The 26356-nt window shown below is 48.3% G+C and overlaps 1 protein-coding gene across 1 annotated transcript in view; it reads right to left on the reverse strand.

Moving 5' to 3' along the window:
• Nucleotides 1-9396: 9396 nt before the first annotated feature.
• The window catches only part of SMARCC1 (SWI/SNF related, matrix associated, actin dependent regulator of chromatin subfamily c member 1), a 90717-nt gene continuing 73757 nt past the window's right edge, over nucleotides 9397-26356 (reverse strand). The window contains 4 exon segments of the mRNA XM_030008095.1: nucleotides 9397-9678; nucleotides 11335-11413; nucleotides 11415-11512; nucleotides 24696-24954. Coding sequence (XP_029863955.1) covers nucleotides 9593-9678; nucleotides 11335-11413; nucleotides 11415-11512; nucleotides 24696-24954 — 522 coding nt within the window. The 3' untranslated portion in view covers nucleotides 9397-9592.

Consider the following 26356-nt stretch of genomic DNA (forward strand, 5'->3'; position numbering starts at 1 on the left):
CAGGGGGGGGTGCAGGCAGGGACGGGGTGCAGGCAGGGATGGGGGTGCAGGCAGGGATGGGGGTGCAGGCAGGGGGGTGCTCCAGGCTGTGGCCCAGCACAAGGTGGGGAGGCCAAGCCGACGCAGCGGCTGGATCGAGCGAGGGAAGAGCCGGGAGAGGAGAAGCTGCGGAGACGTGACCAGCCTAGCAATGGGGCCGGGGAGAGCCCAGAGGGGCCGCGGGCAGGCAGCGGGCAGGCAGCGGGCAGGCAGCGGGCAGGCAGCGGGCAGGCAGCGGGCAGGCAGCGGGCAGGAGCCCTGCGGCGTGCACGCTGGAGCAGGACCGAGCGGACAAGCACGCACCGGGGAGCCAGGCACACGCACGGCTTTGGGTGTGTGTGTGTGGGCACGGAGGGACCCCCAGGACCCCCCCGCCAAGCCTCGGGCTCTGCCTGAAGCCATGGGGGGGGGGGGGGGGAACAACGGGGACAGAGCCCAAACCCTGCGGGTGCCACCGCCAACCCAGCCCATCGCTGCCCCGAATCCCACCTTTGCAGGGGATGTCGTGGCTGTGCTGGGGACAACCACGTATGAGGGGACACCCCGAGCTGCACCCGGGGGGGGGGGGGGGCTCAGCCCAAACCCATTGCACGGAAGAGGGGCTCGCCTTTGCCCTGCTCCCCGCACCGCTCGCCCCGCGGCCACCTCGTCCTCCCGGGGCCGGCGCGAGCTCCCGGCTGGCCGAGGCTTTCCAAGGTCACCTCGTGTCCTCCGCCGCCACGGCAGCTCCCGCATCCCGCGCCGGGGAAGGATGCTCAGGGCAGGGCCGGGGGTCCTGGGGAAGCAGCGGGTGCTCCCAAAGGAGCACATTTCGGTGTCCCCCAGCCCCTGCGCGGGACCCACATCAGCTCAGCCGCCGATGCACCCCTCGCCCACGCCACCCCGTCCCACGCAGAGGGGCAGCCGTGGGGAGCGCGTGCAGGGGGGGCTGCAGGGACCGGGGGAGCTGGGCTGAGGGGGGACGGCGGGGCCGGGGGTCCCCTCTCCCCTTCCCCGGCAGCCGCTGCGCCTGGCCGGGCTCCCCGTGCCGGGAACAAGCCCCGCTCTGTCCCCGCTCAAAGGGGGATTGAAGGGGCTGCACCTGCTTAATATTCCCCGCGCTTCCGCCCCTGGATGCGTTTCCAAGGGGACCGGCCGAGGGGCCGCCGGGATGGATGGGGGGACACGGCCTCGACAGCCGGGGAAAAGGGTCGGGAAGAGGCACCGGGGGTCCCTCCGCCAGGTCCCCGCCGTCGCAGCAAGAGGCCGAGGAAAGACGGGTGGGATCCGGGGGATGGGGACGATGCTGAGGAAGACACACGGGGCAGGGAGATGGAGCCGGGGCAGGGTAGCAGCACCCATCCTGCACCCAAAGCCCTCCCCCAGCACCAGGGCAGGGTGCCGGCATGCGGCAGAGATGGCTCGAGGCGTTTATGCTCAAGCGGTTGGTGCTTGTTAAGCCGATGGAAGCTTCCAGCACCCACAGTAATTCCTGGGGGCAGGAAGCTCGTGGGGCTGGCAGGGACCCCTGGGGACCACCTGGAGCAGGTCGCCCAGGACCACGTCTGGACGGGTCTTGGATGTCTCCATGGCTCCACCAGCCCTCGGGGCAGCCCGTGCCCGTGTCCTGGAGCACCAGCTCCTTCTCTCCGGTGGGGTTGCGTGGCTCTGGCCCATGTCACCTCGCAGCCGTGGGGCACCTCGCCTGGGAGCATCCCCCCCCCTCCTGACCCTGCCGCAGAGGGGACATCGTGGCTGTGGTCGACCGGCCGCTCACTGGTGTCCCCTCCGGGTATCGACACCCCAAAAGCTCCAGCCGCAGCCAGCGTCACCCCAGGGCTCTGAGTGCCGCAGGGAGGAGGGACCTTGCCCTGGATCCCATGGGATCCATGGGGGATAAAGGGGTGTCAGCACCCCCCACCCTGGCTGGAGGCTGCTCCCCCCCAAAGTCCCGGGGGATGGTGCCCATCACATTTCCAGAGGCCCCCCCTCTCCAGTACAGGGTCTGCATCCATCCCTGCACCCGCGGCTCCGGATCAGCCCCCCCGCAGCAGGCAACCGGGGTGGGCAAGGGGGGGACGGAGGGTCTCGCCACCCTCCGTGGGCAGAACTCAGCTGCTGCTTCAGGGAGAGGAGGGACGGTGGTCGATGCCGTGCACCAGGCAGGGACATCCAGCTGGGGGATGAATTTTGGAGCCTCCCCCCTCCAACACCCCCGGGACACGCAGCGGGCAAAGTGTGGCAGAGCCTTAATGCATCGGGCTCCATCGCTGCGCTTAAATTTAGGACCAGACAAGGCAGCAGAGCCCAATGCGGGTGTCGGAGCCATCTCGCGAGTCTGCTGTCAACACGTTTCCTACAAACCTGCCTCAGGTTTGTCTTCGTTGGAGGCAGAAGCAGCAGCAGAGGGTTGGATGAGGAGCAGCAGGACAGACAGACAGCGATGGCTCTTCAGTCTCGCGGAAGAAATCGAGCGGCAGCTCCCTCCTCTCGGGCAGACCGGCTGCTGCCACCGAGTGCGTGTTTTCCTGGGGGAGTTACTCAAAATATTTAAGGCGAATTAAAAGATTATGAAATGCAGCCACACCGGCTAACCATTTTGGGTGTTTCTGGAGGAAGTCACTGTGAGCACTGTCTGTCTGTCCTGCGAGAGGGTCACACGCAGCTGGGGACAGATCTCCCCCCAAATTCCTTCTCTGCCCGGTTCAGGGCTGGGAGCTGAGCTTGCTCACAGGTCTTGCCCTGCCTTGGAGGTCCCCAAAAACCCACGGGAGGGGCTTTGCTCATCCCCCCCCCCCCGCAGCCCAGCTCTGCTTCATGCTCCTGCCAATGCCTGGCTTCGGCTGCCAGGCAGGGGCTGCCCATGCCGTCGGGAGCACTTGGCTCAGCCCCGCATCCCGGCTCATCCCGGCTGGCAGCTCCCGGAGCGTGCCGGCAGCCGTGGGGCAGCCCCACACAGCCACCTTCCCCCCCCCCAGTCCCTGAGAGCAGCTGGGGGTCGATCTACCCTGGCACCCACCTGGGTGCAGGTGACAGGTTGGATTACGATCGGGGACCCCATGGGGACAGACAGACAGATGGAGGCTGGAGGGAGGCACAGGCTGGGCTCCCGACGACCCTCACCTTCATGGGATCCTTCCCATTACCTGAGCACAGGGGAATCGCCTCCTCCCCATGCTCGTATGACCCACACCGGGCTGCATCCAGGTCCCCGGGGTAACGGGGGGGTCGATGGATGGTGCAGGATCGGCTGCAGCTGCTATTCCTCTTTTGTTGTTATTATTTGTTGTTTGTTGTTGTTATTCTTTTTTTGAAACCAGCTTTTGTTTCCCCGACACGGTCTCTCCCTGGGCTGCCTGCTTGACGTCCTCCCTCCACATCCAGGTACCAGAGATGTTAAACCCACCCTTTTTCCAATTTTTTTTTTTTTTAAGTAACAAGTATTGGAAAGGTGCAAAGAAATCACGGCTTCAGAAAATGCTGAATTGAACAGACAGGGCTGAGGTCAGCGTTTTCTACCCCGGCTCGGGCACTGCTCACCTCGGACATGCGAGCTCTTCCCTCTCAAAGCATCCTTGACCGTGAGTCTGAGCCCAGGGTCAAGCTCAGCTCAGCCAGGCAGCGTTTTAGCAGGACAGCTTTACCCTTGATTGGGGCTGGCTTATCACGGCTCCGAGGTGATGAGCCCCGATGTGACACCGACAGCTGGAGAAAGCTGCCGCCTGCTTCAGCTGCGAGACTTAAAAATCAACTTTCAGCCTCCTCCGTGCTCCCCCAGGCCCCGTGCCCCCGCTGCCTTCAGCCTCAAATTCCCCACAAAAACATCCAAACCGTTTCTGCAGGGAACAGATTCACCCACCACGTATCAGTCACACACCAAACCGCTCCCGACGCCGAGTTGATCTGAAAATTGCTGTAATTCAAAGTCCTCGAAACAGGAGCTATGTTTAGGATTGCACGAGCAGCACCGGGTAAAGACACATGGATCTGCAACCTCTGCGCGCCCTGCAGTGCTGGAGCCCTCCAAGCCTTCTCCTACCTCTGGCCAGAGCGATAAGCAAGCTGGCATCTTCCAAAAAATCCCCTCCCTGGCCTGCACAGGGAGATGGTGCCTTTGGCTCACGGATTCAGTGTTGCAGAGGCAGAGTCCCATCGTCCGAGCGGGCACCGGCTCTGCTGGAGGGCCAGAGCCCCCGACTCATGCTCTCCCTGCAGCGGCTGTTTTCAAGCCACATTCCTCTGCATCTGCAGAGGGAAAAGGTGGGAGAGGTTTAATACTTGCACGCTACAGCTCCCGAGCTCCAAAGATTGAGAAAAAAAACCCCGAGTAAAACAGGCCTGAGCTGCTCTGGGGAGAAGAGCCAGCAGAGAGCTGTGCCTCCAGGACTGAGCATTGCGTCCCAAGGACCGAGCACCACAGCCGCCAGTTGTGTTCAACACCTTTTGTGTTTGCCAGTGTTCACAGAGTCTGCAAGGAGTGACAAATAAAACTGTCACGGACTGGGGTAAGCCAGCTGCAAGCAATAGCACCTTTACCACCTCTCCTTCCTAGCTCAAGAAACCAGTTTAATTCTTGTGATTTGGCACAGAGGGCACTAAACGCACTTGAGAAATGCTTTTTATCTTCAAGGTTTCACTTTTATTACTGCTGGAAAGCAGGCTGAATCAAAGCAGCTGTTTCACAGTTAAGGACAAGGAGCGAAGACACCACTTCACCCAACGGAAAATGAAGGAAAAAAGCTCAGGAAGGCAGAAGAGCTGAACCCCCGCAGTGCACAGTGCTGAACACACACCTTATCCCTCTCACGACAGGTCACGGGTATTTAACAACCTCCAAGATTCAGCCTCTGTTTCCCCTGGCAGAGGGAAGGCAAAATTACAGCAGCAGAGAGAACCAGAAACCAGCTCTGTGCTGAGCATCCTCTGAGGGCGGAACCTGTCTCCGTTCCAATGGGTCTTCTACAGCGTCCTGGTCCCCAGCGCTGGGAGGGAACAAGGGATTTCCATGACATAGATCCTGCAGGGATCTGGTGGCTCTTCCAACAGCAGCATGTGGACAAATGCCCAGCAAGGAGATGTCCCTCAGGGTCCTTGGGCTGAACCTGCATTCTGGAAGCTGCTGGTCCAGGTCTGTCTGCCAGCTCATCTGCTGCTCCCACCCGCCCGGGACCGGAGCACCGGTTCCCCCCCCACAGCTCTCCATCAGCTCAGCAACGCCGACCCGGGTGGGCAACCTTGGCACCGGCCCATGGTGACCACCAGCATTGCCAAACATCCCGGTGCTAGAAACCTGGGAGCATGCTATAGAAAGGCTGCTGGTTTTGGCAGACACCAAGTTGTTTTTATCACGCTTCAACTCGGAAGGACAGAAAAGGAAGGATTTGGGGGAAAAAAAAAAAAAAAAAAACAACAACCCCAAATAATCACCCCTAGGTTTCCCGTTGCAGCCTCCAGGCACCACCCCGCTTCCAGAGAGCTCCCAGGGCTGCTGAAAAGGGTCCCTGCACCGTGACCCCCGGCAGCGGCAGGAGGTTCTAATGAAAAGGGAAATTCCCATGCGGGCAGCACAGGCGGCCGGGCAGGAGACGGCGCAGACAAAGAGCGACACTGTTCCTAGAGAGCCGGGCAAGGGACCGGCTCCGGCACAGCCAAGCTGCTGGCAGGTCACCCGCATCCGCACTGCCACCGATTGTCTGGGGCGCATCGTTTCCTACCGGGATTTGGGGGGATTAGTCCACGGGATGGGAGCTGGTGTCTGGCAATAGCCATCGGGGTTATCCCCAGCTGCATTGTACTTCTTTTTGTTGCAAAACCTGCAGTTTGAAAAGGAGTTTCCAGCCTTGCCAAAATCCTTTGTTTTAAAGTTTCTCGTGAGAAAGGCAGAGGAATTGAAATAACTGTGTTGGAGGACAACGCGTGCACTTGCATACTGGGACACCTCAAACTCTTTAGGTGTCCTAATGTGCATTTTTGGCTTTAAGTCAGCCAGGAAAAAAAAAAAAAAAAAAAAAAAAAAAAGCAGCTTTTTAGGAACCACATGGTGGAGCTGGTATCGCCAGACAGGACACAGCCGCAGCGGGGAGTTTTAGGATATTATTAGGAAGTGGAGACAAGTGCAGGCAGGGGGTGTGAACGTCTGTTCCCGTTCCTGGTCCGCTGCCCCATCGCTCCTCCTGCCAACAAGGCAACAGCGCTAAGAAAAGAAACCTGCACGCCCGATCTCCTGTCTCTGGCAGTATCACATTATTCAGATGAAGATGCAAACCCCTCCCAGCAGGGTGTATTAGCAGGAGGAACAGCAAATTTTTTGGACAGGGCAGAAGGGCCCAGCATGGAGCAGGTAAGCTTCCAATTTACCCTAATGACACCCTGGTCTCAAACGATCCTAGTGCAGTTTCAAAAGCGTGGTCCCAAACTGCATCTAGACCTCCACTCAACTTCACTTCTAATTACTGTCAAGACAACAGCCCCGCCTCAGCCATCTTCTGTCGCTGCAAAGCTTTAAAGGCTCATGAATAGAAAAAACTTAAAAAATGGACACTACGATCTACCATATTCTTTGCATTCCTTTAGGAAAAAGGTTTTCAAGACGAGAGAAGGAAAAAAAGACAATCGCCGACCGTGCGGCAGGATGAGAAGGGTGCAATCGCAAGGGACAAGCCTCACTGAAGACACCTGGAGTGCAAAGGCACTAAGAGCTCCTTACCTTTCCTCCCTGGCCCTAAGCAGGAGGAGCACTAAGGAGCCCACAAAGGGAGCATTTGGAGGAAGACCCCAGCCCTAGGGACCTCCCATGCCAGCGACGAAGGAATCCCCAATGGGGGGACGGGGCTTTCATGGGGTGTCCTGGACCTGGGGGCACATCTCCACCCCCGTGCTTTTCCTTCTTCAGCTTCAGGGAATGAGGGACTGCGGGTATTACACATGTGGGACGCCCGGGAAGAAGTGCCATTAGTACACTTCTTCAGAGGAAAAGGCTCTTACTTGGTGAAGTAGCAGGAGCATTTAGAATATAATCCAGATTGGATTCCTGGTTTCAGTTTAATCAAAAAGGCAAACTATCCTGGCAGCCTCTGGAGCCCTGCAGGAGAGGACAAAAGATCTGAACAGGCATCTGAATTAAACAATTAACAGTGAAGCTTGTATGGGAATAGAGGAACGGTGGGACCCTACTAGGTCAGCGTGCCCAGTCCTCCTCTATTAAAATCTGCCACTTCAGAGCACTTCTTTCAAGTGTGTGATTCAACTGGGAACGCAAACCTGAGCAATCGTCCAAGTTGCACAGCAAGACAGTGGGGAAGCAGGAATCAAACAGAAATAATCCTATTAGGCCTCGAATGCTGTTTTACTTCGTCCACATTCATTAAGCTTTTTAAATGTGAAATACCATTTTCCAAAGTGGCGGATCGCCGAAGGCCCTTCGCAATGCGCCTGCTTACCTGCGTTACTTTGGTGTCTCCCACCTTGCCGGGTAACAAGCTCAGGCTTTGTATTTACTCCATTATAGTTCAGATGCAGCCCCAAAATAGACCTCTATCCTATTAACAATTCTCAGCTCATCCACAACACCCAGGGAGGGAAAGGAGACTCCAAACTGGCACAAGCTTTGTACAAAAAAACCACATTTTTTTTTTATTTCACAAAATTGGGTGGCTGTGTTGCAGGAATAAAACCGGCCCTATACATAGGATCAGATGAAAAAGTCAGCACATGTATTATTTATACAGAAACACAACAGTGTCAAGAATTCAGGTACTCTGTAGGATCATCGCTAGTACAGTAAAAAATAGTCTCCATCTGGATCCTTTATACTTGAAGTTGATCACGCTAAAAACAACCTGAGGTTATTCTAAACTGGACTACGGTCTGAACCAGAAAATCCCATGCTCACCCCAAAGACCCTGGAGGGAAAGGTAACATTGGGGATGAATTTCCTTTGTGGGAGGTGGAAGGCAGGCAGGCCCTGACCGTTCTCTGCTAGGCACTGTGGATTCTTAGAGCTTGACGGTGGAAAGCATCGTTCCTATGCACTGGAAGTAACAAGGCTGCAGATGATCGTCCGAGCATGCAGTGGATGTGCAGGCAGCCCAGAAATGGTTACTCCACACCCATGCACTCTCAGGACCTCGGAAGTTCAACCGTTAGCATCGATGAGTCCATCACCTGAGTGCTCTTCAAAGCAAATCCTTTTTTTTTAAATGGTGTAAGTGGTTCTGCAGGTTTCAGATTATTTGGGAGATCTCTCTCCGGTCAAGCCTTAGACCACCACCTTGCACTCGGTCGCTGAAAGCCACCCTTCAAATAAACGAGCAGTCTTCAGACCTTTGGCAAGGAAACCTGTCAAACCCTCTTACGCCAGGAAGAGGGCAAGAACCTGAACCACAGTCGGCAAAGGATTTTTTGCAGTCACTAACGACGAGCAAACAAGCAGTTTTGGCAGTCTGGAGGTCTGTATCAGCAGTACTGCGCTGGTGGTCTCACTCAATGAGTGCTCCTAGATTTGCCTGCTGAAGCTGTTCCCTTACCCGCAACCCCCCAGACCAAGGAAGCTCAGCGAGTGGAAAGTGATGTGTGAGTTGTCCCCAAGACTCGTACCACGGTCGCTGACTCTGCCCACCTCGGCTGTCCGCAGGAGGTAGTTCTGGCATTTGCATCCCAGCCATCCCAACCCAATCCCATAAGCTAGCACTTCTTCGCTATCTACTTTTTTTTTTTTGTTCATTTTAAAAAGTAAAAAGTATATGCTCCAAAAAAGAGGGACTAAAAATCATGATTTTATTCCTCAGTTGGCTACTGTACCAAACTACTCAGAAGGAAGGTTCAACTACCACCTCCAAAGGCAAAAGAAAGGTAAAAACTGGAGCAAGAAAACTCCTACCATTGAGTGGTTTTATTCCAATTGATTCACTCCTGGCTTCATTCGCACTGGATCAATATTTTCTTTAATAAGTTAGCAAGACAGCCCCAGGACTCGGCTACTGTCCTTAATGATCAGATATCTGCAATGAAAACGGCTGGCATTCCTGCACCTTCTGTGCTACAGGACGCCCTAATTTTCCTTCTTTGCTCAAAACACTGGTTTGGTATCTGATCTTGATGCTTTGCTCTACCTGGAGAACCCAAAACATTAAATCACAGGTGGAGCGGGCACGTGCTACATCCTAAAGCTCAGTTAATGCCTCCACCTTAAAAGTTTGGGTTTTTTACCCTCCCCAGCAGATCCTAAAGCTCAAAACACCAAGACAAAAGAAACCAGAGTTGAGCACACTCTGAAAGGCAAGCAGACCAAAGCGTAAAGTACTTCCCACCAGCAACACGGAGGCACTGCTGGCATCTCTGATCTAAAGCTTTCCCAAGGGAATGCCAAGTACTGCCAGGTTACGAGTGGTGGGGAGAGGGGGGGGGGGGAAAGACGCTGTGTGTATGTGCTTGTATACGTGGATGTATATGCACACATACATGACCGGGGCAGGCCAACGGGAGGTGAAAACCTCCCAAGGGAACAGAAGGTAACTGAGGAATTCATTTTTGGTCACCACTATGTTGCTGTAGAAGTTCCTTCTTCCTTGACTGCTTAGGGAGCGGCTGAGGCCGGCGGGGCTCCTGCCGGAGGTGGGGTCACCCCTTCTGCTGGCGGAGGTGGCTGTGCAGGAGGGGGATCTGCAAAAAAACAGCAGAGGAACAGTGAGCAGGACACCAGGAGGGGATGAACGCGGAAAAGGAACCCAACGCAAACGCCCAGATGTCTATATGCCATGGGAGACGCGGTTGCCCGAGGGGAAAGCAGCAAGGACTGTCGCCAGAAATGGCCACGACTGCGGCTTCCCTGTCTCTTAAGCTTCACGTGAAGCTCCACTGCACGTTTTATTGTGCTTTTCAATCACTAAGCACTGCGTGGACTCTGTGAAAGAGGAAAAAAATTCCTGTTTTTTACAGAAAAGATGACAGGCATGCAGCTCAGTAGCTGGCAAAGTTCACGTCAAGCAACTTTCAGAGCTGGAATTAGCATTTCTCATCTCCCAGCTCTGTGCTCCAGCCTTTAGATTATGGCTCTTTTCTATTTAAAATGGATGGAACAATAGACTTTATATAAACAGAGCCTGCACTTAAGCTCTGAACAGTGTATGTAGGTTAAAGTAGAGGAATCCACAGATGCAGCAAGTAGGAGGAAAGAAATGAAGGATACAAAAGGCCAGCTTTCATGCACAGAGAGGAGATGTTAATGGAACATGACTGACTTGTTTAGTAGGGGAGAAAAAACCGAAATTAAGATAAGGGAAGAGAGCAAGCAGGAATACAACCTGACATAAGATATTCCCAGCGGTAGAGGCTCAGAAAAAGGGAAGGAAAACTAAGGAAAGCTAGAGCACCAGAAGAATAAGGAGCAAATGTCTGAACTAAAATAGCATCAGAGTGGAGTATTTCATGCTTATGCTGGTTAACACTGATGAGTCAGTACCCCTCAGCAACTCCCTTCAGCTGAAGCCAAAATGGGATGGCTTTTCCCATTAATTTTTTGGGATAGGTACTACAAGCTATCACAATTCCTGCCCGTTCGACGATAGTTACACTAAATAACATTTTTGGGGTTAAGACTGCTGTGCTGAAGCAGACCAACACCTTGTCCCAGGCTGCAACTAATATAGACAAATTTACTGAGGAATTCACAACAGAGCATCCTGCACCAGCCATGCCAGCTTTTCTTTTGCCTTCTGGGTTTGGTGACATTCTCACGCTCATTCAAGTAACACCCACACAGTGGCTACTGACTTCAGCTGCTTTTTTTCGGCTGGCATAAATCAACTGCATTTTCAGAGGTATAGGTATTTATACCATGTAAGGAACTTTCCCAATATACCTTTTGCTTCTTCCTAATTAGGACTTCCTCTTTCTAATTTCACGGTGCTAAAGTTTTCTGTAAGGTATTGTTGAACCAAATTATATTCTGACCTCCACTATTTAAGGATTTAGCTCTAAGTTAATTCCCGAAAGTCTACTGTGCATTCTTCCAGACTAAGTTGAGAAAGGTTTTTGATGATGACCACAGAGCTTTAGCGTCATTATAAATAAAATAAGGGATGTTATAAATAAAATAAAGGACAATGGCTTACGTTTGGATGCCTAGAGGGGAGACAAGCACTTAAAGCTTCAAGCACACCTCTGGCACCAGTCTTTGGCTGCCAACGTGCGCAGATCCTATTATTCCTGCAGCAGATAAAGGGGTTTCAACCACAATGACTTTTCCAGCAACAAGACAAGCGACAGAAAAGCCACACCAGGTACGTTCAAAATGTTTTCTGCTGGAGATCCACTTACACATGCCATTTGGAGCTGCTAGAGGAACACGAGGTCCAATTAGATTTCCTGACATCGGTGACATGCCAGGTGGGGGGGGGACCACCGCCGGCTGGATGGATGTTGGCTGACACACTTGGCATCATCCGGCCTGGCATGGGCTGTCCAGGTATCATCGAACCGGGCCCCGGCATCTGACCTGCAGGAGCAGTGAAGAGACATGATCACGAGATTCAGGTGAAACATGGAAGTGATCAGAAGAGAAAAACAGTCTAGTTGTTCTCCCAGCAGTGAGGAAAAAAAAGGTCTCGTGCATGAGAGCCAACTCGATACTTGGTCCAAACACCAAAGGAAATGCCTTTTCATCTCCCCAAAGCCAACACACTCCCTTCAGAAAGAGCCACGGGGCACTTATCATGTCTCAAAAACGTCGGCACAAGAAGCAAGCAGAAGGTAGCACTCACAGTCAAAACCCAACATTTTAAGTGAACCCCTACTAAAAAGGCATTTGATAGCAATCTAAATGAAGGCGCGGGAAACAAATTGCACTAGAGTAACAAGGCATCAAAGTAAGAACACTTGATGAAAAAGAGCAGCCACAAAGCCTAATGAATTAATTTAATGGGAGAACTGAAATCATACAGTTAAAAATTGGACTGTACAGAAATTTCTACCATTAAAAACCCTATTCTGATGTGAGGGAGAGTTCCAATAAGTCTTCCTTACAGATCAGCTCTATAAAAGACTTTTATGTTTCAGCTGCATAAAGGAACTGTTAGACTCGCCCAGCTTCGGACACCTACAACTTGCTGATTGATGCTTTAAAACCTCATTTGAAGAGATTACTTTGCATAATCCAATTACATTTACTTTTACACATTTACAGAAAGGTACAGTATTTTAGTTAGAAAAGCAGCTATTAGGCATGGATAGTAAAGGCTTCCTTCAGAAGTGCTCATTCCACCCCAAACCCCAGGCAATTACGTGAAATAAAGTGTGATGACAGAACCCTCGAAGAAAAAGAAGACTGAACATACATAAAAAGCATCACAGCCACACCGGCTGTTAAAGCCAAGAAAACGGGAGCTCTGGATTTGGGACCAAGTCAATACTTCGGCACAAATACTATTAACTCCTACTTACGCTCAGCTTCAGAACAAGAGCTTTGAGTAATATTTTATTGATGTCCGTTACTTCCATTTTGTAGGATGTCAGGAAATTGCACCGGCTCACAGGCTATTGCCTGAAACAGGCAGGTTACAGCTCTTAGCAAGCACGCTCCGGTCAGAGGTAGGACCGTACGGGCCCACCAGCAAGTTCGCACAGCCACGGTGGACAGGGGACAAAGCAGCCTAAGACAGAGCTCAGTCAAAGAGGAAGCAGTGGGCTGGTCTATGCCTGAATGGTTGGGAATTCCTGACTTAGAAGAAGAATCATCTGCCTTTTAAAATAACCCTGGTGATCAAAAGCAAACCCTGCTCTTTGGGAACTGTCACTACTTAATGCCTATACAGACACCTCTGCCTGAGGGCCACGTCACACGCTCTCACAAAGGTGAAGTCCACCAGACATCCCAAATCCTCCTCCATCACTGCCCTTCTGCAGAAAGCTAGGGGCACCACTGAAGAGCACTCCAAGCATGCAGAAATACCTACTGAACGATCGTTAAAAAAGAAAAAACGCAACACAAATAGATGAACTTGCTCCATTTCCCCAATGTTTGGTCCCTTCACTAACCACACAAGTTTGCCCTGCTCAGCCACGTTCCTCCAGAAGATGCTCATCTTCGATACCTATCTAAAGCACTCGGTAGCTTGTCTAGCCCTTGGTAGCTGGTCTCTGCCTGTAGTTTCATGGTACTTTAAACCAATAACCTGCTCTTTGAGAAAGACAGGCTATCCTTGCAAAAAGACAAGGCAGGATGACGGTATAAGGGAGTACTTGCTTCTGAGACCAGAGCCACTAACAGCCCCAGTGCAAAAGAATCCAACACACCACAGCCCACTGGCTTCATCCAGTCTTGGAGGTCTGTGACAGAGGTGCTGAACCACCTTAAATTTACAGGGACTCCGAAGCATCAAACCATGAAAACATAACATTGGAGCTCCTGGTCATGTAAGCAAGAGGTCCGTGTGCCAACCTGACACTGCTTGATCACAGGAGCAAGACTAGCATACCTGCAAGCAGCAGATATGAAGCTCTACAGAAACCATCAGATTTCTCAAACATTTACAAGGGAAAAGAACTCTGCAAGTTTATCCCTGGACACACTCCATTGCTGATCAGCAGCCTGCAGCGCACATCATGGCATTTCCATCACTATTTATTAAGGAGTAACAGCCAACCAGAAAAACTGCGTACATTTGAGCCTCTAATCCCCTCCTTTGTCCCCACTATTAACAAAATATTTTCTGCTTTGGTGATGGTGAATAGCTGGTTTTGAAGAAGCCCCTTGGTATCCTTACGCCTTCAGTCAACAACCTAAAGAAGAAAGAAAAGGTGGGATATTTCCTAAAATGACGTGGCATGCCTTTGTGAGTAACTCAAGGTGACCAAGTCCTGTACGCAAGAGCTCCAGTGACCGGTTCCCCTTTTGCAGACAAGTTGAGCTGGGTGTGTGGCCTCCTCAGCAGCAGCAGGCTGCAAGAGGACTGAAGCGTTACCACCGTCACAGAATAGCTCGGTTTGGAAGGGACCTTGGGAGGTCTCTGGTCCAACCTTCTCTCAAAGCAGAGTCAGCTCTGAGGTCAGACCAGGTTGCTTAAGGCTTTGTCAAGACCTGACTGACCTCTAAAAGCATCAGGAATGGAGACTGCACCACCTCCCTGTACAACCTGTTTCAGTGCTTGACCTCCTTATATCCAGTCAAAACCTCCTGTGTTCCAGCTTACATCTCTCTTACTCCTACCACGCATCACTGAAAAGCCTGTCTCTGTCTTCTTGATGACCTCCTCAGGGGTACTGTAGGGCTGCTGGTAGGTCCCTCCAAAGCCTTCTCCTCTTGGGGCTGAACAAGCCCAATTCCCTCAGCATCTCCATGGGAAAAGGGCTCAGGCCCTCAGACCATCCTTGGTGGCCCTTTGCTGAACTCACTCCAGTTTAATCGATGCCTTTCTTGTAGCAGGGGACCCAATCCTCCAGATGCGGTCCAACAACTGCTGAGCAAAGGAGGGGGATAATCACATCCCTCAGTCTGCTCCCTGTGCTCCTGTTCGTATAGCCTGGGACGGTGCCGGTCTCCGCCGGCTCGCTGCCCACCGGGATCCACAGGGCCTTTTCTGCAGAGCTGCTGCTCGGGGTCAGTCCTCCCAGGTACAGGACTTTGCATTTGTCCTTGTTGAATTTCACAAGGCTTCTGCCAGCCCATTCCTCCAGCCTGCCTCAGCCCTCCTGAATGGCAGCCCTGCCCTCAAGCATATCAACGGATAATACGCAGATAAGTGAAGATTTAAGCAGACGCGGCATGAATTTACTGCTGCTGGCATCTGTGCATCTGTTTTGGTCCAGCTCACTCCGAGATGAGGAGTGGGCAGAAAGGGCATGGCAGGCAACACAAGAACACTGTCACTGAAAGCAACAGCCAGGCGCAGGCTGAGACTTAAAGACATAGTAATCTATTAGTATTAGAAGTGGGTCAGGAGCTACAGGACCAGTGCTGTTGCAAGACAAAACGCCGGTGGGTTTTCAAACAGCCCAGAACTGCCCATTTGCAGACTCTTTGTCATCGGTTCTGTGCTAGTGCTGAGCTCCTAGGAAACTTCACCTTGGAGCTTCAGACACGAGCATAGTAGGCAGACAACAAGCAAGCAGCTCTTCTCCATTGTGCAAGGCTGCCTGTGTGCAGAAACCAGTCTGGGGGTATATACGACCTCAGCCTGAACAGATCAGCTCTGAAGCACAGCCTGTCAGAGTACGCGGCTGTACAAGGGCAGCTGGTCAAGCTCCAGAAGTCGGGATTTTCCCTGATTTGCAGGAGACAGATGTGGGAACTTCTGACATGCCCAATGTTATGTGATGACCTGTGGCACTACAGTCACAACATATGACACAGCAGCTTGAGTTTCAGTTGCTGGAAGTTCTGGGTGAAATATCAAAAAAAACCCCAAAACAAACCTAAATGTGAAAAAAACCCAACCTCTGCATCACCAGCAATCTCAATCTACACAGAAGAAACGGGGGCTGATCAGGCCACTTCAGTAACTGATACCCTGTTCTCTTCACTTATGAAGTGTCCTGACAACTTCAACTGAAAGGAGTTGCTTTCCAGGAAAAATTTATACTCTTTTCCTCCATTTACCTGTGCAAGAAGTCCTCCAAGAATAGCTTGTATCTTCAGTGGCTGCTTTTGCAAATATAGTCTATTCCTTAGAGCCCAGAACAGAAAAACACTGCAGGTTGCTTTTGTTTCACAGGCAAAAGGGGAATCTGAGCATCTGCCTCACTCTACTGATAGGCTGCATATTCCTGGTCAGTTGAAAGTCTTCTAGTGGACTCAAAATAATATTTAATAGAGAAGTGGACTCAGCGTAGAGGCTCAGGCGTACAACTAATGCCCATCAGAGTACTTGGGAGAAAGTCTGTATGGGGGAAGAGATGACAGCTTATTACATGTCTAAGATCATAAGAGATATGGGAAAAGCAAATAGGAAGCCTTTATTTCCTTGAATACAGAATTAAAGGTGGCCACTGCAATTCTTATGCTGCAGGTTTAAAAACTCGCTTTCACAGAACTTAGTCACACCGTGGAACTCGCTAACACAGATTTGCGGAGGGTAGGTCTATCGGTGGCTATGAACACACCAGTTCAAAGCGGGCCCCTAAGCACCGAGTGTCAAAATGCTCGAGGAGTATGACTGTGGAAGGCTTGATCTGCATTTGCCCCATTTCTTACAGTCTTCACAAAGCCTTTGCTATCTATCAGATCAAAGACAGCGATGTGAACATCTGGGCAGACCCAGTATACACACACACTCACAAGCTACTTGTGAAAAGCCAAGTTTGCTGGAGAACAGAGCAACGGAGCTGGCACACCAAGAGCTTTAGCATTGGAAACTGTGTCTGGATCTAGATTAGCTCACACAAGGGAGACAAGCACTGCCTCCTTGTACATCCTCATCCTTGCACTCCTCCCACGCTTTGACTCCAGTGTTGCACTCGGAGGGTACCACATGAGAACTGCAGCCACTTGGTACATCAAGACAACATTATTATGCTCTTAAGAATTCTGGCTCGAGTAGATCTTTTATTTTTAATGAACTCCTATACTTTCAACGCCCCCCCGCCTCCCAAAAAAAAAAAAAAAAAAAAAAAAAACCACCCAGAAACAATTGCAGCTGCAAGCATGCAAAAGCAAAGGCAGACTAGCAGAAGCAGATACAGGGCAACTCAAACTGCTGAGGGCAGAAGGGTGGCAGGGACTGAACCTTGCCAAAACAAGAAACTGGAGACAAAACACGGCCCAAAGACAGAGAGGGCTTTGTGGCAAAAGAAGATATTCACAGCTATGACGAATGTTATTCACTGGCAAAATTAAGGTTGATCAGGGAATAAAAATGTAAAAACTAGAACAACGTAGCTCTGTTTCAGAAGACCAGGAAAGCTGGGAACTGAGAAATCCCCAGCCTGGGAGGTGCCACGTGACAGGAGCCTCAACCTCTCCAAGCGTAATTTGGCCATCCTCCTTCTAACACCACATGCCTACAAGATTCTCTCCGCACTAATGAAGTGATTAATATTAAAAAAACCTCTTCTGAAGCACCTGAAGCTGGATCAGACTTACTACACACTGAGTGGCTTCACATGAGGTCTTATGCTCTGACATTGGGCAAGTATTCCTTCAGTGAGAGAAAGGCTGTCAAACCTGCAGTAATGCAAAGATTCATGGACTATGTTTTATATTCAAATCAACCATAGTCAAGCTAAAATCACTAAACAGAAATTAAATCAACTTTAAAAAAATTTGTTTCAAAGTGTCTCATGACCCTAAATCTCATAGTGATGCTCGTTGGGAAGCACCCTCCTACGTGCACCAAGGAGTCTGTAGAGCTTTTTTCTCTCTTAAATCTTGGAGATTTAAAAATAAGCAGCACTGCAGTTTTTCTGAAGCCGCCCATAAACTGAGAAGCTCCTCTGTGTTTGAATACAGGGTTGGCTGCCCATTTTTTGCCTTCCTGACGTGGTACACAACAACTGTATCTTAAAATTAGCTTAGGGTACTTGCAGAGGAACAATCCTATCACATACCAGAACTCCAAAATGCTGAAGTTGAGCAGTAGTCAAGCAATACCCAACCAAACTGGGATTAAGCAAGTGGAAATTACTACTATCACTATGGCAAAAATGAAGTCCTATTTCTATAGAGTTTGTAGTATTTTTCATTTTACAAGTGATACCGCTTCAAGACAGTGGCTCAAGCATAAAATGTGGAAGCGTGACCTACATAAGGGGGAGAGCTTAAAAACAGCAGACGCAGGAAGAGATAAAGCGAAAAGGTTCAATAAAACAAGATTTAGCAGACTAAAAAAAATCCTTTACACGTTAGAGATTGTAGACATTTTCTAATGCGTGCTCTGAAGCATTCCACTATTAGCAAACTGCCAACTGCAGATTCACATTACAGTGGAACAGATGAGGAACAGTTTTTAAACAATCTCCAAGGTATTTATCTCTATTAAATAAGCCTCTACCTCTATTAAATCAGCTACTTGAGGGGCATTGGAGTGGTAAACAGTTTTAGTATTTTTGTTTCACTGTAGCAGCCGACAGGGCATGATGCACAAAGCTTGGAGCCAATTCAAATCCTCCTGCGCACCTCTCCCTATTTACCATTCAAAGAGAAAATCTGCAAATGCAGCCAGCGTTATGTGAAGGGAGTTCCTCCTTTGGCAGCCAGGATTTCAGAGAGGGGGAAAGCAGGCTGCGCTCCGACGTTCCTCTGATCTCCGTAGGGGACGTGCCTCGCTGAAATCTCGCTCTCCTACTACTGAATGAATTGTTTCAGTCTTCACATGGGAACAAGCAGAGAACTGCTCCAGGGAATGCCTGCTAGCTTCACTGCAGAGCAGCTCTGCAGCACTGCAAGATGCACTCCTTCCCACTGGGAATGGTTTTCAGAAAACCCAGAAATCTGCACTTATAACCAACCTCTCAGACACGTCCTTTCCTTCAGCACGTCCTCTCCCCACACGCACTGCAGCAGACAATCCCATAGCCAAGAACTGTGAATAATTAACCACAATAACTCATTTAGCATCGCGTCTCAGGGGAGAGGCAGAATTTCCACTTCGCTTGCATATTGCGTTTGTCACTCCCCTCTGGCGTGATTCATCCGGCGCTGACGATGGAGGCACCGGCGTGCTGAAGTCAGACACCTCCGAACGCCAAGGTGCACCGTGCCGGGCTCGCGGGGCCCTGACATCCACAGCGTCTCACAGCTGAGGGCTCACCATTATTTTTCTACAACAAAGCACGTACGATGGAAGCACGATACTTTGTCGAGAAGCTGCTTACTGTGTCACACCAGCAAGGACAACCGTTCTGCAGGGCAGCACGGGTAACCTTCAAATATTAATTCATCTTCAATAATACATTCTTGTAAGGAGTTAGGAGCTGCTCAAACTTACCGGAGAAGCTCTGCAGATGTTAAGACGACAGTACAATGCAGGTCACTAAAATACATCTGGCATCCTCAGTGGAACCACTGTCCTGTGGCTGACTCTTATTTACTATTTCAGCCCATAATGCCTCCTGCCTGGCCAGGTTTTCATAGTCAAGAATATACCAGAGAGCACCCAACGTGGCTTTAATGTTTCTGCATTACCAACCACCGTAACACCTTGCAAACCCACAACTACGCAAGAATTACAGCACTGTGGATGAATACTGCAAACCCATTTACACCCGTATGACCTTGCTTTTATCTGACTACTCCCTGCATGTCTCCTGCCAGCAAGCTCATTACGTACGATGGATAAAAAAGAAAGCACTGACAGTTGTTAAAAAACATTTACCAAAAGGAAGTGACTCAAAATCCTTATCTGTACCAAAAAATCCTGGAATTGCAATCAGTCCAATAGGAAAGTAAGCAGCATCCGGTAGCTCAGTTTAAAACCGCAAGTTTTAAATAATGAAATGCACAACACTTACTTGAAAAAACCACAAGCCCAAAATTACTTACAAAGCATTCTTTTGATTATTTCAACCATTGACAGAAAATTATGAAAAATATATTGGGGGGAAAAGGTTATTAAAGTTACTCATCCAGCCATAGTGGAAAGTGTATTCTTACCTCCTCATTCTATTTCTGCTTTGGGTCAGAAATTATTTACTAGCTGAAAATCCCCCCTGAAGGGAAAAGTTAGTGACAGCTATTAATACATATCTATCACTCTTTCTCCAAGAATTTAACGAAGTTTCTCGTATTACACACCACAAGTATCATTTGTACAAGGCACTTCACATTTCACAAATAACCAGAATACTGCACAAAGGGAAATCAATAACGTGCTTCAAATGATACAACCAGCAGCAAGGCTAGTAAGACAGGAAGAAATTGGGAATTTTATTTTCTGTTCTAATTACAAGGTACAGCTTTTCACAGTGAAATTGGAATCCAATTTTACTCTTCTATTTTAGAAGTCTGCATTCCACGGGAAAGGAGAACAAAACAAGCTCAGTCAAAATGATGTTAAAGTAAAAAATCTGGGAAAGGAACTGGTAATGGGACTTGTTTGAAATCAGTGCCCGTGCCCAAGAACAGCAACATACTTCTGGTCATCAAGTTGACCAGAACCTCACTGCACACAGGCACCAAAGGACAAACTGAAGGCAGCCAAACTCCGAGCACAGGCTTGCACTGGAGAAGCAGGCATCAAGTTAAACTGCACGTCACAGCAAACTGATTAACAGAGTCCTATTTCAAGTTTTTAAACTCAAAGCTTTAACCACCAAGCCATGTTGCTTGCTATGGCTAGCAAAAAGACAGTTAACCCAGACCCAGAAAGAAAAGCCCTGGGAGAAGCAGCAAAAGCTTCTAAGAAGCCTCTCGGGCTGTGCATTGTTCACCATCTGCTGTAAAATTTTTGCTTTATGTGGAATTGACCACCAGCTCTCCTCTCTGGAGGACCTCTCCTGGCTTGTCCTGGTTTCTCTTTCACCAAACCAGCCCGTGGGCACTGGCCCCGGGACTGATTTCAGCTCTTTAGCATGTCCCAACAAATTCTGCAGTCCAGAACCAGACGTGGCCATGCCGATGAAAAGCGGCTCACTGTAAAGACTGACCCTCGACTGGAGACATTCACCAGCTGTGTCCAGAGACTGACATCTAAGCTAAAGAACATTTTTGTGGAAAAAGCTTCACTGTTAACTTTTAGTTAAGAGATTTGGCTTAACTGCTTCTGTCTCTGAAACCAGAAAAGCCATAAGCAGCAATATTTTTTTTTTCTCCCATTTATAAGTGCCTTTTCAGATCCTTTCATCGCTTTGTTTCCTACCATCTCTTCAGCTTTCATCAATCACTTTGAAGACATCCGACTTAGCATTTTGTTCACGGTCTACTGAACCAACAGTTACACTTTTAGTCACTATTAAGGTCAGAAACCTGTTTGAAAACATCAGTGAGAACCAAGGTAAAGTCTGGAGTTAAAAACCACGAAGCTGAACAGGAAATTGTGCAGGGTATTTCCATCTCCAGCTTCCCCTCGGGGCTGTGTTTTGGAACGTTTCCCACTTGTACTTCTCAGTTACTGCTAAGTTGTTTTGGGATTTTCCTCCAATGCAAACTGAATGGGTCAGTTCTTCCTGCAGAGCTGTTAGACAGACCAGCAGGCAGCAACTTGTGTAAGTCTCCAATAACATCTTTACACCTGTATGAAAAATTACACTGTGGTATTCATCACTGGGGTTTCTTGAAATTGGCCACCTTAGGGACAGCAGGTTGTTAGTGGAGAGAAGCTGAGAACTCAGGTAAAGAAACTGCTCCTCCTTCTTACAAAAGCATGTCAAGCTCTGCACTGGGAAGCTGTACACCAACAGCTCTGAAGCCAGAGGTTCCACTACAGGACTAAAAGCAGCAAAAAAGAGCTTTCAGATTTCTTCTGCAAGTGTATCTCAGTCCTCTCTAGCAGGGTGAAATTCATTTACCCACACCCTCCAAACTTTGGCATCTCCACCAAGACAGCAGGAGACTCACAGGCAGGCACGCTGTGAGGGAACTTATGGATGTGTGGTTATTAAGGTGAAGTTCACCAGTCTGTTTCAAAGGATCCCAAATTAGTAAACGAGCAGGAAAAATTGCTACTGATCTACGTATGTACAGGTTGGTCTGTCATTAAAGTATTGGACTATTAATGCTCCAAGACTTACAAGTCCAATAAATACACAATTGCCCTAAAAAAGTGAAAGTAAGGAAAATACGTAGGATAGAAGTTCTGTAGTATTTATCACAGATTCAACATGACCAACGTGAGGTGATAAGGGATTGTTTTTTAATGTATATAATACATGGGGTGTGTGTACACAAAATGCAACTGCTGACCACTTCAGCATGTCAGTAAGATTTCTGGAGGCTGCTACATGCAATGGAGATTCTCCCTGTGATGATGTACTTATTTGTCAAGGAAAGTCAAACTCTGGGCATCTTAAACTACCTAAACAGAAAATCAGGTCAATTTGTGAGTCACCATCTCTGGGGACTGAAGGATCACTAAGTTACTATTTACACACACACCCCCAGGACTGGCTCAGAGTTTAAGTGTTGAACTCACTTGAGGAAACAGCAAACTTTCCCATTTTCTCTCCTTGCCCTCAAGTTATACAGAACTCCACTGTGAAGCCAAAAAGCTTTGGCACTTATGGACTTCCCACGCATTTTCTAACAAACTTCCACTGAGAGCCTGAGGAAAAGGGACTATTTTGCTTCCTAGATCAGTTGGGATATGGCAGAAGCAGCAGAGGGGTTTGCCTTTGAACTCTCAAAGGGCCTCTGAATTCTCACCTTCACAAAAATATCAAACCAGCAAACTGTCAGACTACGTAAAAGGCAAGATCCTAGTCCTGTATCTGTACAGCATGAGACAGCACCAGATGCTTCCCTGTCATGGGAGCCAGAAGTGCTGCACCTCATCCATCAGTTTGCTGCCCTCTAACAGGAGGGGTGGTGATGGTGGAAAAATCAATCTATTGACTAACTTTAATCAAATCTGAAAAAGAGATGTACTGACTAATTAACACAGTACCACACTCCCCACAATACACACTGAAAGGGATCACTGGGGATACAGAGGGCCTGGATGATTACAATGGGGCTGAAGTAATAAGGTATTATGTGAACCAAGGATGTGAATATATTAGAAATCAAGTTTTATTAGTCCCCTAGAGAATACAACAATGCATTTAATCTTGTTATATTTTCAGTCTCAATAGCAGCTTGTAAGTAAGAGCTAGTCTAATGGTATGCAATGATTCCCCCCTTTAATCTGTTTTCAATTTGCTATTTTTTCATTCCACAGAATGTTTCTTCATTCTACTGCTAAGTAAATAGACCTGAGTAGTCAATACAGCATACGACAGACAAATTGAGCTACAATATTATTTGAATCTAGAAAACCCAATAGACCGTATTTTATCACACTCCCAATTCAATTTCAGCAAAACCCCAAACAGCTCCCAAAACAGCTCCCAAAACAATGTCAGCATTTTTTGTCCACAAGGGCACAATGAAGCCAGGAACTCACTGACTCTGGTCCCTTAAAAAGATCATTAGCTTAAGCATCTAGATCACAAAACAACTAACTCTTACCTTTCTGTCCAATTAGCATTACTCTGCATCTGTTGATCAAATCAAGTTTTTTTTTTTTACTGTGGAGATTCACACAGCTAGATTAGATAACTCACATTTTCATGGTCATCTGCAAATCCTGCTAGCTTACTATGCACTTCTGCTCTTTTCCAAACCATACACTTAACACAGGACTTTTCCCAAGATGAAAACTCAAGCTCCTGCAGGCTTTCAGTTGCCACATCCTATTTTTGATTATGATAGCCCAAACTCTTCAGTTTCTTCAGCAGTAGCCTATGCAAGATCTTTCAAAATATTTTCAGCTAACAACTGATCAGGTCTTCTTTTAGAATAGTTTTTGGTCAAGCAGTTGACAACTGACAAAAGCTATTCTCCTTCACTGTGCTCTAATTGGACAATCAGTTTACTACATGCCAGGTGGTGGGTGCTATTCTGTTTTAAATTACAATTTCAACTTTTAGCAAGTACAGTAAAGCCACCAATTCTAACTCCCATCTTCATAGCAAAAGTACAACGTTTGATAGTCTCAATCCCTTTTAACAGTAAAATGCTTTAACAGTGAGACTGCAAATACTGTTAGCAACTTAATTACTTAACAGGAGGGCTGCCAGTTTTGCCATTAAGCACAAATAGTTGTTTTGAATAAATGGCAGTAATGTTTTTTATGCCCAGTGGATGTTCCTCCTCCTGAGGTGAGGCACAATCACATCGCCACCTAATTTCTCCATCCTTCAGTATTAGGAATATCTCTACCCTTGGCATCAAGCACAACTGAAGGGCAGAAGCCAGAAAGCCAAGCCCTGAGTAGGGCATGGGAGCATATTAGAATCAGGTCTCCTGCCAAAGGAAACTCCTTAAGGAGCTTCCTGCCTCCGCTTCTCGCTCGGGTCCTTTCCCCTAAGGTTTTTTTTTTAAACAGTTAGGTGTGTCATGAACTGAAGAATTTGAGGGAATGATTGTTTTTGAAGGAGCAGAGATCACTGGGTGTTTCAAAAAAAAAAAAAGTCTAAGGAAATACAAACAAGCTAAAAACACCTGAAAATGATACTTTGTGGCAGCTCCATTTTTTAATTCTGAGCTTGGCCTGACTATCTCCAAGAATGGAGATTCTACAACCTCGCTGGGCAACCTGCTCCAGGGTTTGATGACCCTCACAGGGAGGAGGGGGGAAAGAAAAACAAACAAAAAAAGTATTTTTTCTGTGTCCTGATGGAACTTCCCGTGTTTTAGTTTGTGCCCATTGCCTCTTGCCCTATCACTGGGTGCTACTGAGGAGAGTCTGGCACCCTCTTTCATTCCCTCCTTTTGTGTAATCAAACACGTGGGTTAGATACCTCCTCCCCAAACTCCATATGCACATCTGGTACAGGGGCAAAAGCTATAAAATGAAGCTGCAGTACAAGCAGAGCTCATCTTTCTAGCAGACTGTGTTTCTGTTTTGTAAGCAGCGCCATTATAAAGCACTACATAACACAGACCATCCATTACACCTTGTGCAATTTTACCTGACAATACGTCTTCCTCTGATTTTACTCTATTATGAATGGTGATTAAGGCAAGGGGATTTTCTCCTTCCAACTCTTACCTGGCTGTGGTGGGTGAGGTGGTGGCATTTGGTGGTGCATCATAGGGTACGGTGGGGGCTGCTGATGAGGCAGTAAGCCTGGATGTGCTGCTGCCCCAAGGGGGTTCATCCCAGGCCCACTGGAGTGCTGGTGAGGCTGCTGGGGGTTTTGACTGTGCTGCTGCTCCATTTGCTGACGAGCCCTTAATTCAGCGTATTTCAGCTGTTCCATGTGAAAATTCTGGCGTTCTGTCAGCAACTGTTGTCTCTGCTGCTCTAACTATGTCAAAAATAGGGGGGGGAAAGGCAAAGCAAAGTTAAGAACTATACATTTAAAACATGTTTCTGCAAATCAAATACCTGTCCTATTGATACACAACTGTCTGGTTTGCAGCAGGTTTTGGTAAAGGGGTCGAGGCCATTCTCCAGCTGGAACAGATGAACCCACCTTGCTCTGTCCTAAAGAATCTCGCAGTAATACAACACATTACTCAGTGAGTACTGTGCAAAGCATGCAGCCTTAACACAATTCTAGAAGAAACTGTTATGTTTTTCTCTGAATCTTCTGTATGTTGGAACAGGAAACAAAAGAGATTTTCTAGGCTAAGACCAAAGCAGAATATGTGTGCAATAGCACCAGCTCAGTGATTACAGGCAGGATCCCACTCTGTAACTTTAAGTGTAGGACTTGAACATCATGATAGCCAGACAGCAATGATTTGCACTGTTAAGAAGAGAATTATATAAAACCTCATGTAATTTAGGCCAATTAACATAAACCAGGCTACTTTGTTTAATTATGAAGCCATGTAGAAAGTAAGCAAGGCCAAAATGAAAAGATAAAAAGGCTACAGAAAATATTTCTTAGTATTGGGCATCTATATGATTAATCACTGTCCTGGTTAAGGAAGCGTATGTCATTTGACTTATTTAAAAAAATTGTAACTCATTTCTACATCTATTACTCTTAAGCAATTGGACACATGGATTTGTGTGACTAGTTTACAAATATTTAATGAGTATTTTAAGATATATTCCATAATTTATCTGAAAAGCAGGTTGCCAAGGAGACTTCCACCTAGCAGAAGTTCTCCAAAAATCCCAAAGCTCCATCAATACTTTGTGTTAGCAGTTTGACTGCTGACAAAGCATGGATGAAAACAGAATACTACAGAGCACGCATTCACCAACAGAACCAGATGGGGACAGAGCCTAATGAATAATACATCCTCCTTGTTGGGGGCTGGTTTTTTGCATGTAGAGACTACAATGTGATTATTCATGCTGCCATGACTCCTTTTTCCTTGACCAATCTGATATGTTAGCGGGAAGAACTTGATAAAATGAAGAGGCACGTACACCAATGGTGTAATTGTACATGTGTGGAAACAGATTCAGTAGGTGGCAGGCAGTTCAGAGAAGAATTACTGCAAATGACCCAAAACAAAGGCTTAGGCAAGAAGTATGGCTACACCATACTTTTTATATTCTTTTTATACTCTTTTGTATTCCAGCTTTGCTCTCTTCATGGTACCCTATCCAGCTAGACTTAAAAAAAAAAAAAAAAGCCTTTACAAATATCCCCAAACAGCATCCAGTGCCTGCAAATACACCTTGTACTTAGAAAAACCAGAGAAAACTTCCCTTCTACACATTCCCTCCTCTCAGGATGAGAAAAGACA

This window comes from Aquila chrysaetos, chromosome 3, assembly GCF_900496995.4.
Source record: "Aquila chrysaetos chrysaetos chromosome 3, bAquChr1.4, whole genome shotgun sequence".
NCBI classification, from domain to species: domain Eukaryota; kingdom Metazoa; phylum Chordata; class Aves; order Accipitriformes; family Accipitridae; genus Aquila; species Aquila chrysaetos.